Source organism: Fukomys damarensis, unplaced genomic scaffold (assembly GCF_012274545.1).
Source record: "Fukomys damarensis isolate Sample0158 unplaced genomic scaffold, DMR_v1.0_HiC HiC_scaffold_10, whole genome shotgun sequence".
In the NCBI taxonomy this organism is placed as follows: domain Eukaryota; kingdom Metazoa; phylum Chordata; class Mammalia; order Rodentia; family Bathyergidae; genus Fukomys; species Fukomys damarensis.
Window position 1 is genome coordinate 38,353,370 of NW_022900922.1, and position 12,732 is coordinate 38,366,101.

The 12,732-nt window shown below is 40.7% G+C and overlaps 1 protein-coding gene and 1 pseudogene across 1 annotated transcript; both read right to left on the reverse strand.

The window, feature by feature from the left end:
* Positions 1 to 9,421: 9,421 nt before the first annotated feature.
* LOC109117979 (putative vomeronasal receptor-like protein 4) lies at positions 9,422 to 10,333 on the reverse strand. Its single transcript, XM_019207303.1, has one exon. It carries the CDS (start codon positions 10,331 to 10,333, stop codon positions 9,422 to 9,424), a length of 912 nt encoding a protein of 303 aa, XP_019062848.1.
* Positions 10,334 to 11,589: 1,256 nt separating this feature from the next.
* On the reverse strand, positions 11,590 to 12,241 carry LOC104861563 (annotated as a pseudogene).
* Between the last annotated feature and the right edge of the window lie 491 nt (positions 12,242 to 12,732).

A 12,732-nucleotide genomic window follows, 5' to 3' on the forward strand; every position in this document is an offset into this window, starting at 1 on the left:
TTAACAAACCAACTCTTTGTTTATTGACCACTTGTCTTGTCTTTTAGTCTCGCTTTGAACTTGCAATCTTCTATCTTCAGCCCCCCCAGTGACTGGAAATTACAAGCACGCTCCACCATATCTGGCCAAGTTCTGAAATTCTTTCTTATGCTTGGTGCACTGTATGAATAAGGCTTTCAACTTAGTTTATTTCTTTATTGAGATTTGTATTTCCAAGATTTCTTAGTGGATCCTTGTTAGAATCTCTGTTTCTTCACTGAATTACTCTTTCATATACTGTTGTTATTTTTCTTGGGAAGAGGGAGAGAGGGAAATGGAATATGAGATTATCAAGGGTGTCAATTGGATAAATGTATAAAAGTGTTGTTAACGAAACCCATTGTTTTATGTGATTAATGCACGGTAACAATTGTGGTAAAAGATAAATGGAATTATAAATTCTGGTTAATTTCCACTTGCCACATCTCTGCATTGGCTCACTTATAATTGGATAATTTTCAAGTAAACCTCTCTGTTCCCTGAGACAGTAACAACAGATTTTGGATGAAGAAATTGTCTTTTCTTTCCTGAAGGGAATCACACCTGGCTGTAAAAGCTACACAGTTTTATCTACTCTGGGGGTCGTTGGGAATAGACGTCTATGTGTATATTTTAATAAGCTCCCACAGCTTCTTATCTCCAGTATGTAAAGACCAACAAAATGCTCTCTGTGGAGCTACTCATTAGGGCTTTCTGTAGAAAATGTTGAGTATGTATATGTATGACAGATGCTTGAGGAATACCCTTAGCCTTGAGAAGCATAAAATTTAGCATTGAGAGGGACGAATTCTAATCAGCGCCTCTGAACTTCAACCCCTGGCTTTCCCAGGACCCACATGCAGGACTTTGGACATACTGCATGGCCCTTTGAGACCCAATTTTCCATATATCAACTAGGGATGGTTATTTGTGATGTACAGGTGTACTGTCCTGACTGTTAGCACTGAAACAGGGGAGGTGAAAGGACAGATTTGCAAGCAGCGGAGTTGAAGCCATTTCTTTAAGGTGGCAGAGTAGAGAATGAGAATTCTGTGTCTCTCCTGCTTTCTGAGATCCATGTGTGAGCTTAGGGCTGAAGGTCATGGGATGGACCTCTGCATGATTTAGGGACTTGACACAGTCAACTTACTTCACACACAGCATAATACAATGAAGAATTCTTTCAAAATTACTTTCTTGAATGAAGAGTGAAACAGATATTTTCCTAATGTCTTTGAGCCTATCACTGAGCCAGATATTCATCTCTGTAAATAAAAGAAGGGCATAAAATTGCAGAGACAAAAGTCAGAAATTCTCCAATATTTATAACACCATTGTCTAAATTACAAATAGAGAAACACTAGTCAAACAAAAGAAGACAAAGAATCAGAAGCAGAATGCATAAAGTAGCTTTCTTCTCAGAAGGGGGTTTATGCAGCAGCTTAGAGATCTGAGATAGAGAACATGTTGGTGGGGCTTGTGAAAAGGAAATAGCATGAGACTCTGAAACAGGGCATCCAACTGGTCAAGGGAGTGAAAAAAATTTAATTTGTTTCCTCGATTTATGGCATAAACTACAGCAGTTGTTACATTCCCTAACTTGTGATGAATTCATGGTGGTGTTTGTGATAGACTGGAATATGGTCATGGTTATGAAAGAACTGAGAATCCAAATGGAGAGAGGAAGGACATGCTGTGTAGATTTCAGCTTAAGTTTCCTCCACCTGGAGTGTGAGACTGAGTGAAGGCCTGGACCCCAGCGAGGAGAGCACTGGTGCAGATGGACAGGCCCTGGGCCACCCTCTGCAGCGAACCCATTATCTTATAGCCCGTGTGGTGTTAGAAGTTTCTCATACTAAAGCTAGTATTGTCTTTGGCATTTCTTTAGAAGGAAGGTTCTGATATTTGTAAAACCAAACAGAAAAGAATAACATGTACACATTTATCCTCAGTGCCTCCCTCAAGCTGCACACATCTTTCATAAAAAAGAGAGGTTCCCTCCACTACCAAGTCCCATTAGAAAGACTAAAACTCTCCCCTTGACAAAGCTCAAAAGCATCTTGTATTTCACAGTCAGAAAAATATGGATCCAGAAAACTCTTTTATGAAACAAGTATCACTTCAAATGATATTTATTTGCAAAACTATTTCCTGCACCATGCACTGGTGCAGACTTTTGCTGTAAGACTCTGTTCCTTGTCCCCTGGCTCTGTTTGGGGTTACACAATAAAGTTTCAAATGTCACTTTGATTACTATTAAGAAAATTTATTTACCACCCATATTTTTTGAGCTTGATGTAAATAAAATCAACCTTCTTTTCAAATTGTCATATATCTCACTTATGTTTTGTCTTGGCATGGTTGAAATGGACCCAAATTTCCCCTATTAAAATTTCTCCCTGTGTTTTTAAATTTTATTGTACTATATTCCTATTATCCACTTCCAAAATCTTTAACCTGTCTACTTTTATCACAGACACTTGGCAAAGCCTGTTGCTCCAAACTCTTTAACATCTTGTAACCTTGGCCACATTTCTACTTCTGTAGTGGATCTTATTCTGTTCAATATTATTTTCTGTTACTCACTTTGGTGAGTATAAATACTTCCAGGGTTGAATTTGGACCCAACTTTTATATCTTGGATGCATATATTGTAACATAATATTTATGTATTTCTAAATCCTAGTTGGATTATATGATTTCACTGCTTACACATATTTGGTAGATTTTTTTTGTCATCCTCAATAGCACCTTAAATAGTACATATAATCTTTTCAGACAGGGTGCAATAATTAAAGCCCAAGCATCCAAAGGCATCTAGAACAAATCTCTTATTTGGAAAAGTTAGATAATTCTCTGGATGCAGCCAGGGAGGATGCCTGGACCCTCCTGGGACCTGGAAGGCTACTCCAGGGGAGCCTTTCATTGAACGCCTGAATTCCATTGAACGGCTGCAGAGATCTCTAGGGGAGACTGGAGTTGATCTGGGTGGCTCAGCGACAAGGGCTGAAGGATGTATCGTATGCTGTCATGAAGTGAGGTCAGGACATGAAGTAGGGTCACCAATATAGGTTTCATCCAAAAAAGTGGGTTGAGGCCTCACTGGTGTAAAAAGAAATCAGTGAAAGAGAGGTGATGGGGGCACTTTGCACCTGCTCTGTGGCCTCTTTGAAGAAAAAGGATTTCAGTTACCTTTGCTGCCTGCTTCACCTGTAACATTTTTTTCAACCAGGTGACAATAAAAGTGCTTTGGTTTTTATCAGTTCAAGTTGATTTCCATGCTTCTGACCTGGGTAGGAATTTACTCTTTCATATCCAAATTCCCCAGACATCTTTCACTTAAGAGTTTATGTCAAACTATGGGCAGTTTCTTCACAATGAATGCAGACAGAAGATTCTATCTCATTCCCAGAATTTGGATATGTTCTACACACGTCCAGTGCCTTTCTACAAATCCTGGCTATACATAAGGACAGAGCTCTCTATCCTGAAGGTCTCCAGCAGCATGCAGTACCTAAGTTTAGGGTTGCACCCAGGTTTGGTATCAGAAAGCCCCAGGACTTTATGAATAATGGTTATTGCTTTTCAACCTTCATCCCTTCCTCTGAAAAATGCAGTGTTATGCTTCCATCAGTGCCTTAAAGAAAGCTGGGCACAGTTCTGAAGGTCTAAAGTAATGTATTATGGGACAAGCTTTAATAGCAAGCACAGCAGTATCAAGTATTAAATCTGAATGCACACATTGATCTCGTAGATATCAGACCAGTGACAGTCACTTAACTGAAAACTGCTGAAAGCTGTGATTGATTTAACCAAATCATGTCTGTTTTTTCTCATAACTTTCTAGTGATTCTGATTTTTTCTCCAGTTCTCTCTTCAACTTTCCAAACAAATCAGATATGGGATCACTCTTTGAGACATCTGAAAAGCTACTTCCTTTTCATCTGACTGAGGAAGGGAGATGGTGAGTACTCTTTCAGATTTCCAGGGTGAGCTATTTGAGAAGACAGGCTCTGCATTCGGTGGATGTGCACAGCCCCATCTGCACCTAGCGGCACACAGATGAGGCAACAAAAGGCACCCATCTCAAGCTCAGTTTACTCAACTAAAATAATAGGATAATTACTCATTGCTGCCTAGCACTAGAGAAAATTAAAGTGAGTGCTTCAGTTTATACCACACCACAGCTTTGTAATTTAGAACAGAGATTCTCAAAGAACAACTACAGTTTTTATCACGATTAACAGTTTCCCACATCAAATAGCCATATAAGGAGTGAAGTTGATTTATATGTATGGTGTAACATTGAGTTTTAGAATGGGAGAATTTTAAGGCTGGATACTGACAGAATAACTTCATCTTAAACACAAAGGCATGTAAGGAAATACCAACATGGTAGGAAATGGATGTATTGTGCTGAAAATATAGAAATGCACCAAAAAGAAAATGAAGAATTTTATTATAGCTCACAATGCTGGGGAAATACTGGTGCAGATAAAATTGTAAAATGAAGGCAATGGAATTTTCATGGTAATTTTAAAGGCTTCCTATCTTCCTGAATTTTTAGAATGCAAGGTGAGCATCTTATGCAAAGACCAACCCCAGAGCTCGGTGATGATTCTCACACCTGAGTGGAAGGACAGAGATGCCCAAGCATTTCTTGTGACAGCTGCTGGTCCTCATCTCTTTCATCTTAGCCCCAGTTGGGACAATGGAGGGGCCATTACCCATAGACACCCTCACCCGCTCCAGGGGAAAGACAGCAAATTTGTGTGTCTGAGAAAGTGATGTGGTGCGTGTCAAAGACTGCTCAAGTCCACTCTCCTTGGCAGCTGTGGTGCAGATGGACTCCTGACTGGTCCTTCTGGCAAGGGGTGGGGGCTGAGTCACATTTGTACCTTCAGGACTGCAGAGCTTTTGGCCACCATAGAGGACTTCAATTTTCACAGCTGTTACCTGTCAGGGAGAAGAAAACCCTCTGCAGAACCTCAGTCCTTGGTGTGCAACTCCCCCCGGCACTCCACTATTACGTCATTTGGCTCAGAAGTTGTCTCAGTCCCAATTAGGAGCCAATCACTCCAATAGGCTGTGTGTGCAGTAGAAAAAGTGAAAAACTGTCCAAGTGTCCCAATCCCCCAGGACCCTCTTTGTCTTCCCAAAGCTCCCAGCTGTGACTCAGAATGGAGATCAGCTTCTGAGAGAAGAGTAAGCCTCTTCCCTTTCCTTCTTAGCCCTTTAGACACAGGGCTCTAATAAACGAAGATCAGCACTGGGGACTCTGCTTTGTGAGCAAGTCCCAACCTGCACTCTGGCAGGACAACTTCACCTTGCTCTGCCCATGCACACTGACAGTTCTTCAACCTATTTGATTAGTTTATTCCTTGTGTATCAAACAAAACATTGGAATAGAAAAACAAGATGGACCCACCCTGCCATTCATAAAACTAATTCTCCAATGTAAATTTTCATAATTCATTTGTACCCAAGGATTGTTCTTGTATTATTCACTCAGCTGCCAAGAAGAAACATTTTAGTCCTGATATAAAGGAACATAATAAAAAGTGGGCACAGGCTTGAAATTGGAGTTGACAAAAGCACCATTTCTCTAGTTGCAAAACACAGCACTGAGGTCTTCAGCAAGGTAGGCGCTGGTGAATGCTGTCCCCTTTGTTTCCTGGATGACTCTATCCTTAGTAGTCGGAAGTGCACCTGACCAGATAGAGGGACTAAAGTGCTTGTGTCATAAATGAAAGGACTGCCTTGGGATATGAGTATGACTTCCATTATATAATTTTGAATAGGAATACACAGACACAGAGGGAATGAGGGAGTTACAATACATATGTAAGGGAAAGCACAAACTGAAAAACATTTATTCATTTTCCCAGTATAAAAAGAAGCACTTCTCATCATCTTGTTAGAACATTTTGAGGTAATTTAAATAATATTTCTTCCATATATGCGTGTGTGTGTGTGTGTGTGTGTGTGTGTGTGTGTGTTTCAAAACTATAGAGCATTCCTGCTTGTTTGCCACTCTAGGAATTGGGGTTATTTTAGTGGAAGAATGTGCAGTCAAGTTACTGGACTTAGGGATCTACTTTGTGGGTATTTCCCCTTTAACTTTCCAATGTTCTAAGCTGTAAATCAGAATTGGAACCAGCTCCCGAGACAAAGAATAATCCAATTACACAATCTTTTCAAGTCCTCCTGAGACACAGGAGAACAAGAATAATGATTAGTGTTACTGGTTTTTGCATCCCTAAGAGATTCTTTCCAGGTTCTTGTTGTCCCAAAGAAAGCACTGAACAAGACTCATGGGAAAGATAGCAAAGATTTGCATTTATTGACGATGGAAAGGAAATATACTCTACAGAGGGAGAGTGGCTGGTGAACAGACTCATAGTAACCACAGGGATTAATGGGGGTGCTAGAATTGGCTTCTCCCTCATGCAAATAAAGCATTTGGGGTGGTTGTCCTGTCAGAAACTCACTGGACCTGGCGTCAGAATTAAACTGTCCTATTGAAGCCTCTGTTACTTTTGTGCTACATGCAAATGAAGAATTGAAGATATCACTTTCTGATTGGCTGTGTGTACAATGCTCAGAAATTGTAGCATCATCTTGGATTCTGTGTTCTGCACAGCTTTTGGTGTTTCGGATCCTCATGAAGTCTACTGGCAATAATTGGAGTCAAATCTCAGAAGCCTCTTGGGAGAGTTTCACCAGAGTTCACATTAGGGTCTGGTTGATTCTTTTAATCTTTTTGGAGGACTAAGGTATCCATACAAAATAGGGATGGTACTTTGTTCATAAAGACTTTGCCACCCCCTGAGTTATTTGAGAGTCAAGAAGGCCTGTTGTCATCTTAAAGACTGGGGTAGTCCAACCTGGAGAATGGTTTCTTTGAGGATCACCTTGACTGCGTATATATAGCCTTTTCTGAATGGGTAGGGAAGCCCTCAATCCAGCCTGTAGAGGTGTCAATTAGGTTTAACCCCACATATGATGACATGTGGGTAAAGTCTAATTGCCAGTCCTCTCCAGGGCTTGCCCTTTTTCTCTGTAGATATTCTAATGAAAGAAATATTCTGGGCTTCCCATGGCTATTGTAACCACACAGCGGGCAAGCTTTGTAGATCAGTGGTCACTGCTAGTCCTGGTTCTATAAAAATCAAGTGACCGTTTCCATTTAGTATTCCTTTGTATGTATAAAAAATCATGAAGGGTTTTTATAGCATGCCACTGTGTCCCTTAAGGAAGATTGTTTCAAAGGTATCCTACTTTTAAAAGGAAATTTTCTGAAGTTCTCTTTTCCATATCACATTTAAGATGTTGCATAAGACTAGCATTTTTTTCTTGAATAAATGTTGGAAGAATTCTACAATGAATTCTCTTGTGTTAATAATTTTGCTTTTGTATTTTGGCAAAAAGTTGTATTTATAAATTTAATTTATTTACTAAATGTAAGATTTAGATTCTTTAGATCTCTATTATCAGTTGAAATGAGTTGTGTTTTTCTCATGGAATTAATTCATTTGAACTCTATTTAAAATTTATTTTGCAACAGGTCCTGGTATTCTTTTTTCAATGCTTTAAACTTCAGAAAAATGTGTGGGCATATGCTACATTTTTGTAGATTAAACTTATTTAGTTTTTCAGTAAGTTAAGCATTAAAATGTTCTAAAAATGTACAATGCTATGCAGTAGAATAGTCCTCCCCACATTTAGTACTTGCCAAGTATGTGTGTAGTGTATGCTGTGCCTCATGTGTATCTTCTCTTTTAGAAACACATCACTCAATGTTTACTCCTTCACATGAACAATAGCAAGTGTGTAAGTTTTCAGGCACCCTCTGCTTTCCCTTGGTGAAATCATAGGGCAATCTCTATCTACTGGTACACAAAACACCTTATCCTTCTGCAGGCTGCACAGCACTGTACTGTTTGATGCACCCTAATTCATGTAACTTAGTTCCTTATTGATAGAAATGCCTGCTTTCTGTCTTTGAAGTTACAAACAAGCGGAAGTGCAAATTATAGATATTGATCCTCTTTCACTTTAGTGTGTGTAGGTACAATATTTCTTCCTAAACAGAAAAACAATCACAGAGCCAAACTGTAAATATTTCTAAATTTATTGTCAAATTGCTAATCGTAATGCTTGGCCAATAGTCTTTTTTCCTGCAATGTATGAAAGCCCTGATTCTTGGAGCCTCAGCACCATTGTCCTGTCAAATGTAAAAGATTTGCCAAACACTTGGTGAAACAGAAACTTCTAAGTGTTTTGTTGGATATTCCTTAAGTATGGGTAGCTTTAGAGGTCAAACTTATGTTTGTGTACTTTGGGAGTTAGAGTGATAAGTATCTTTGTTGTTGTTGTTCTTTTTGTTGTTGTTGTTTCCATCTCTTCCTCTTGCACATTGTCTGCTTGCATTGGTCCTAACACCAAGGTGCACCTGGCCACGGCAACTCAGTAACTGATCAATGTCATTGATCATTTTTCCTACTTAGAGATTCCAGACTATGCTGCAAAAAGACAGAATTCCCAGGTGCCCTATCTAGCAAGTAAAGCTAACAGAGCCCTATCTTTTGATTAATAAAAGAGTGCGCACTATTGACTTGAAATTCATGATGCAGTTTTGCTTTTCTAACATATGTATTTTTTCCTGCTGGTCACTTTCCTTTTCTATTCTGAAGAGACATGGCTCAATAATTACACAGGCATGAAGAAAAATGACACATTAGAGCAATGCTGAAAATAGATTAGAAGAACATAGTCATTTTAGGGACATTAGAGATACAGACTCAGGCTGTTCAGCAACAGCAACTTTTTAACAATAAGAAATAAAATATGATCATCTGTGTTGCTGACAGCCAGGAGCATATGGATTTGGTTCATGAATGTTTTCAGAGAACTTGGCCAGGAGCCCAGCAATTATGTTCTAAAACACTAAGCTATGTCAATGTGGGGCTAAATTTGCCATCAACTGTTCCCAGCCAATTCATAAGTGCGTCAAGGAAAAGAAGACACATAATAACAATACAACAGGACAATAGCATAAGTTCAGAGAGGCCTAGAATTTCTCTGAGAGTAAAACTGCGCTCCTGACCCCATGTTTAATTTAGCCTACACAGCATGGTGACCTGGGTGCTTCCCTGACCTTCCTCCCTCTGTCCCATGGTGGTCGGGTGATGGCTCAGGCTGCTGTCTCTCACAGGGCTTTGCACTAATCACATCGTGTTGTATGTTGGTGTATGCTTCTAAAGGGCTTGTATAAGTATCCTACACTTATAAGACACCCAGAATTAATGCTGGAAAATATCTGCCTGAGTAAAAATCACATTGAAATGTTGAATCTTTACTTATTGGAGAAGTAATTATAGCAGGGAGTTTTCCCAGCTTCTCAGTGACCGTGCCAGCATTTTACCATATGGGCATCTCTGCTGATAAGCACCAAGGGGCTGAGAACTGTGTAACCCAGTCCTAGAAATTTTTTAATATTTAGGATTGTGAAGTCATGTGTTACCATGGACCCTATGTAGAAGGAGAAAATGAAATCTGCCCAATAAAAGAAAAGGAAGCAGGTCATGAGAATGAGAGTGCTTAGCGTAGCTCTGATTTCTGGGCTGGAATTCTTTGCCATCCTGGAGCTGTGCAGGTAGAGCACAAGCTTGTGATGCTCATACAGACAGAAAGCCATGTGCCCACTGCTCCAGCCCATGAGACACTGGAAGATGACGTCCCGAAGAGCCATGAGAGAGAGGAAAAGCCACCTGATGATTTGCCTGGATGGCAGGAAATAACAATAACCAGCATGCATTCCAATCACAGATCTGTTCATGCTGCTGACTGATGTGACATAGTGCAGCAAGTTGGAGCTTATCAGAAAATTAATGATCCAACAGAGGAGAAGATAGGGAAGAATTTGCCATGAGGTTCGTGGTTTGAGATTGCCCCACAGCATGGTCCTGGGACTGATGGTGACGGCCTGGACCATGCTGAGGAGACAGGAGGTGCAGATGGAAAGGCCCCGGGCCACCCTTCCCAGGTAAACCACAGTTTTACAGCCAACACTACCTAGGAAGCCACTGAAAGGAAAAACTGATCTATCTGTAATTCCTACAGCACAGATTATCAGCATGTTAGCAAAAGCCAGCTGGATGAGAATAAGATTTGTGGGCTTTTTCTGAAAATCCGTGATGGCCATGTACACATGCTTCACAATCAAAAAGGAATTCCCTCCAGTGCCAGGTCCAATAAGAGCAAGGAAGATTACCTTGCAGGTTAAATTAATCAGATAATCCTCTGACTTCATGGGCAGAGTGTAGAGAAATTCTAAGCGAGGAGATGTTTCAGTCTGTGGCTTCTCCCTGCTTCACATCAATGAAACAAGCAGCTGCAGTCCTGAAGTGACTGAGGAGTATTGCTCTGTTGGCACGTTCTTCTCTTCTGCGTTCCTCACATTATTACTCGCCTGTGATTTGAAAAATTCATACATAGAGGTGATGACAAAATCTAGATGCATAGCCCATTATTTCCATGCGGCACTGTACTCCGTCCCCTGTATCTCACCTCTTCTCACTTCCTGAAAGTTCCAATTGTCAACATACACGTGACAAAACCCAATGATATTCCTGCTGCGATGTATGCATTTCCATAACCGTGCTCGGTAGTCCTCATCTCATGTTGCTCTGCAGTCTACTACCCTGCACCTCCGCAGGAGCCCTGTGGCTCCCCTGCAGGCCCTGCTGTAGCTCGGTTCCCGCAGCTGCTCTCAGTGCTGGCTGGAAACAGCAGGCAGCTGCCCCCATCTCCCCGCTGAGGAGGCTGCTTCCTCTGCAGGGATGAATAAACACACTCCCTCTCCTTTCTCAGAAAACCTTGCCTACTTACTTACCTCAGGCTTCACCTGTGGGTTGTGCAAATGCAGCCATGGACTCGACTGGAGGTGGTTGATATGATTTGTTAATGGAGTTGTGTCTGCAGCCTACTTATCTGCCCACGCTGACTTTATTTTAGCCTCTTCTAACTCAAACATAACTCATGGGAATACAGATTTTATCTTTAGAATTTGCTTTGGGGCAAAAATGCCAAGCCCAGTGTATTACTCATGCTCTTTTCTGTCATTTCTTTAATCTTTCCACTGTCTCAATCAGCGAAGCCACCTTGACATCTCACACCAGCACATGTTTCTAACTCAGTGCCTTCCCTCCAGGTATATAAGTCCCTCCTCTGACAGCCTGAGACCACAAAACACGAGCCTGGTCATACAAATTCACATTTATCCAACTACGTTTGTCTTCTGTTCTGGGTAAAGTTTTTTCCTCTGGTCTCCTTGCTCTCTTCCAAAACTTGCTATTAATGGCTAAAGTTCATTAAATTCTCACAAAATAAATTAATCCTGGCACTTACCTTAGGCCCAGAAACTTGTATAAAGTCACGACAGCACTGTGTGTCACCTGCAGCCCTAAAACTCCATAGCTAGCTCCTGTCCATCCTTCAGGCTTGCTGACTCTCTTGCTCGATTCTTTGGGTAGTGCTGCCACCTGCTGTCCAATGAAGGAAAAGAAAACAAAGCTTCAGAAGAACGCTTTGGGCAGCTTTGATCTCAGGAGGGGTTTTGTAGAAGAACTTGCAACTCTGCAGGGGGAGAATCCGCTGGTGATGCTTGTGGAAAGCAAATTCCATGTAGCCACTGGCCCCACATGTGATACTCTGAAACACAGCATCCTGTAGGACCATGAGCAAGAGGAAAACCCATTTCATTTTCTGTCTTTCGGGCATAAAATTACAATAGTTGTCATGCTTACTAATTTGTTGTGTGTTTATTCTGATATTTGTGATGAATAGAATAAGTTCATGCCAATCAAGGAACTGAAAACCCAGAAGAAGAAGAGGGGCAGTGGAAGGATGAACTTGAGCCTCCTCCACCTGGACTGTCCGGGGATGATGGTGACGGCCTGGACCCCCATTAGGAGAGCTCTGCTGCAGATGGACAGGCCCCAGGCCAGCCTCCCTAGAAAAAAACCACAATTTTACTTTCTGTATCATCTAGGAAGTTTCTCAGACCTAAAGCTGCTGTTGTCCTTGGCATTCCTTTGCAAAGAGGTGCTATGATATTTATAAAAGCCAAGTGGATGAGAATAAACTGTATTGATTCATTCTTGGCATCTCCCCTAAAATTGCACATATAATTCACAAAAACAGAGGTGTTCCTGGTCATGCTAACTCCAGTTAGGAAACCCCAGACTGTTCTGCCAACAAGGTTAAAAACATTTCTTACTTCATAGGCTAAAACTTTCACAAACAAAAAGGAATTCCCTCCATTGCCTGGTCCCATAAGAGTAAGGAAGATTACCTTGCAGATTAAATTAATCAGATAATCTTTCTGAAGACAGCCTCAATAAAGATGACATGTATCAAATGTATATGTATCTAAAACAATCACTTCACATCCTGTCCCTGGTGTATTGAAAGTCATTAAATGTCTTAGCATAGCTTGTCTTCCAGGACTCTATTCCTCTTTATGTGGTATTCTTGGTGAGTTATTCTTTGTTCTGTCAAATACCATCTTTATAATTACTATTAAAATTATGTTTTGGGGGCTGGGGATTTAGCTTAGTGGTTCTGCTCCCTATCTTACAAGTATAAGGCTGAGTTCAATCCCTGGTACAAATATATATATATATTTATATTATTTACATATATTATATA

Bases quoted from the DNA above. Each gene is read 5' to 3' on its own strand.
- LOC109117979 (XM_019207303.1), bottom strand. From the start codon at position 10,333: ATGAAGTCAGAGGATTATCTGATTAATTTAACCTGCAAGGTAATCTTC.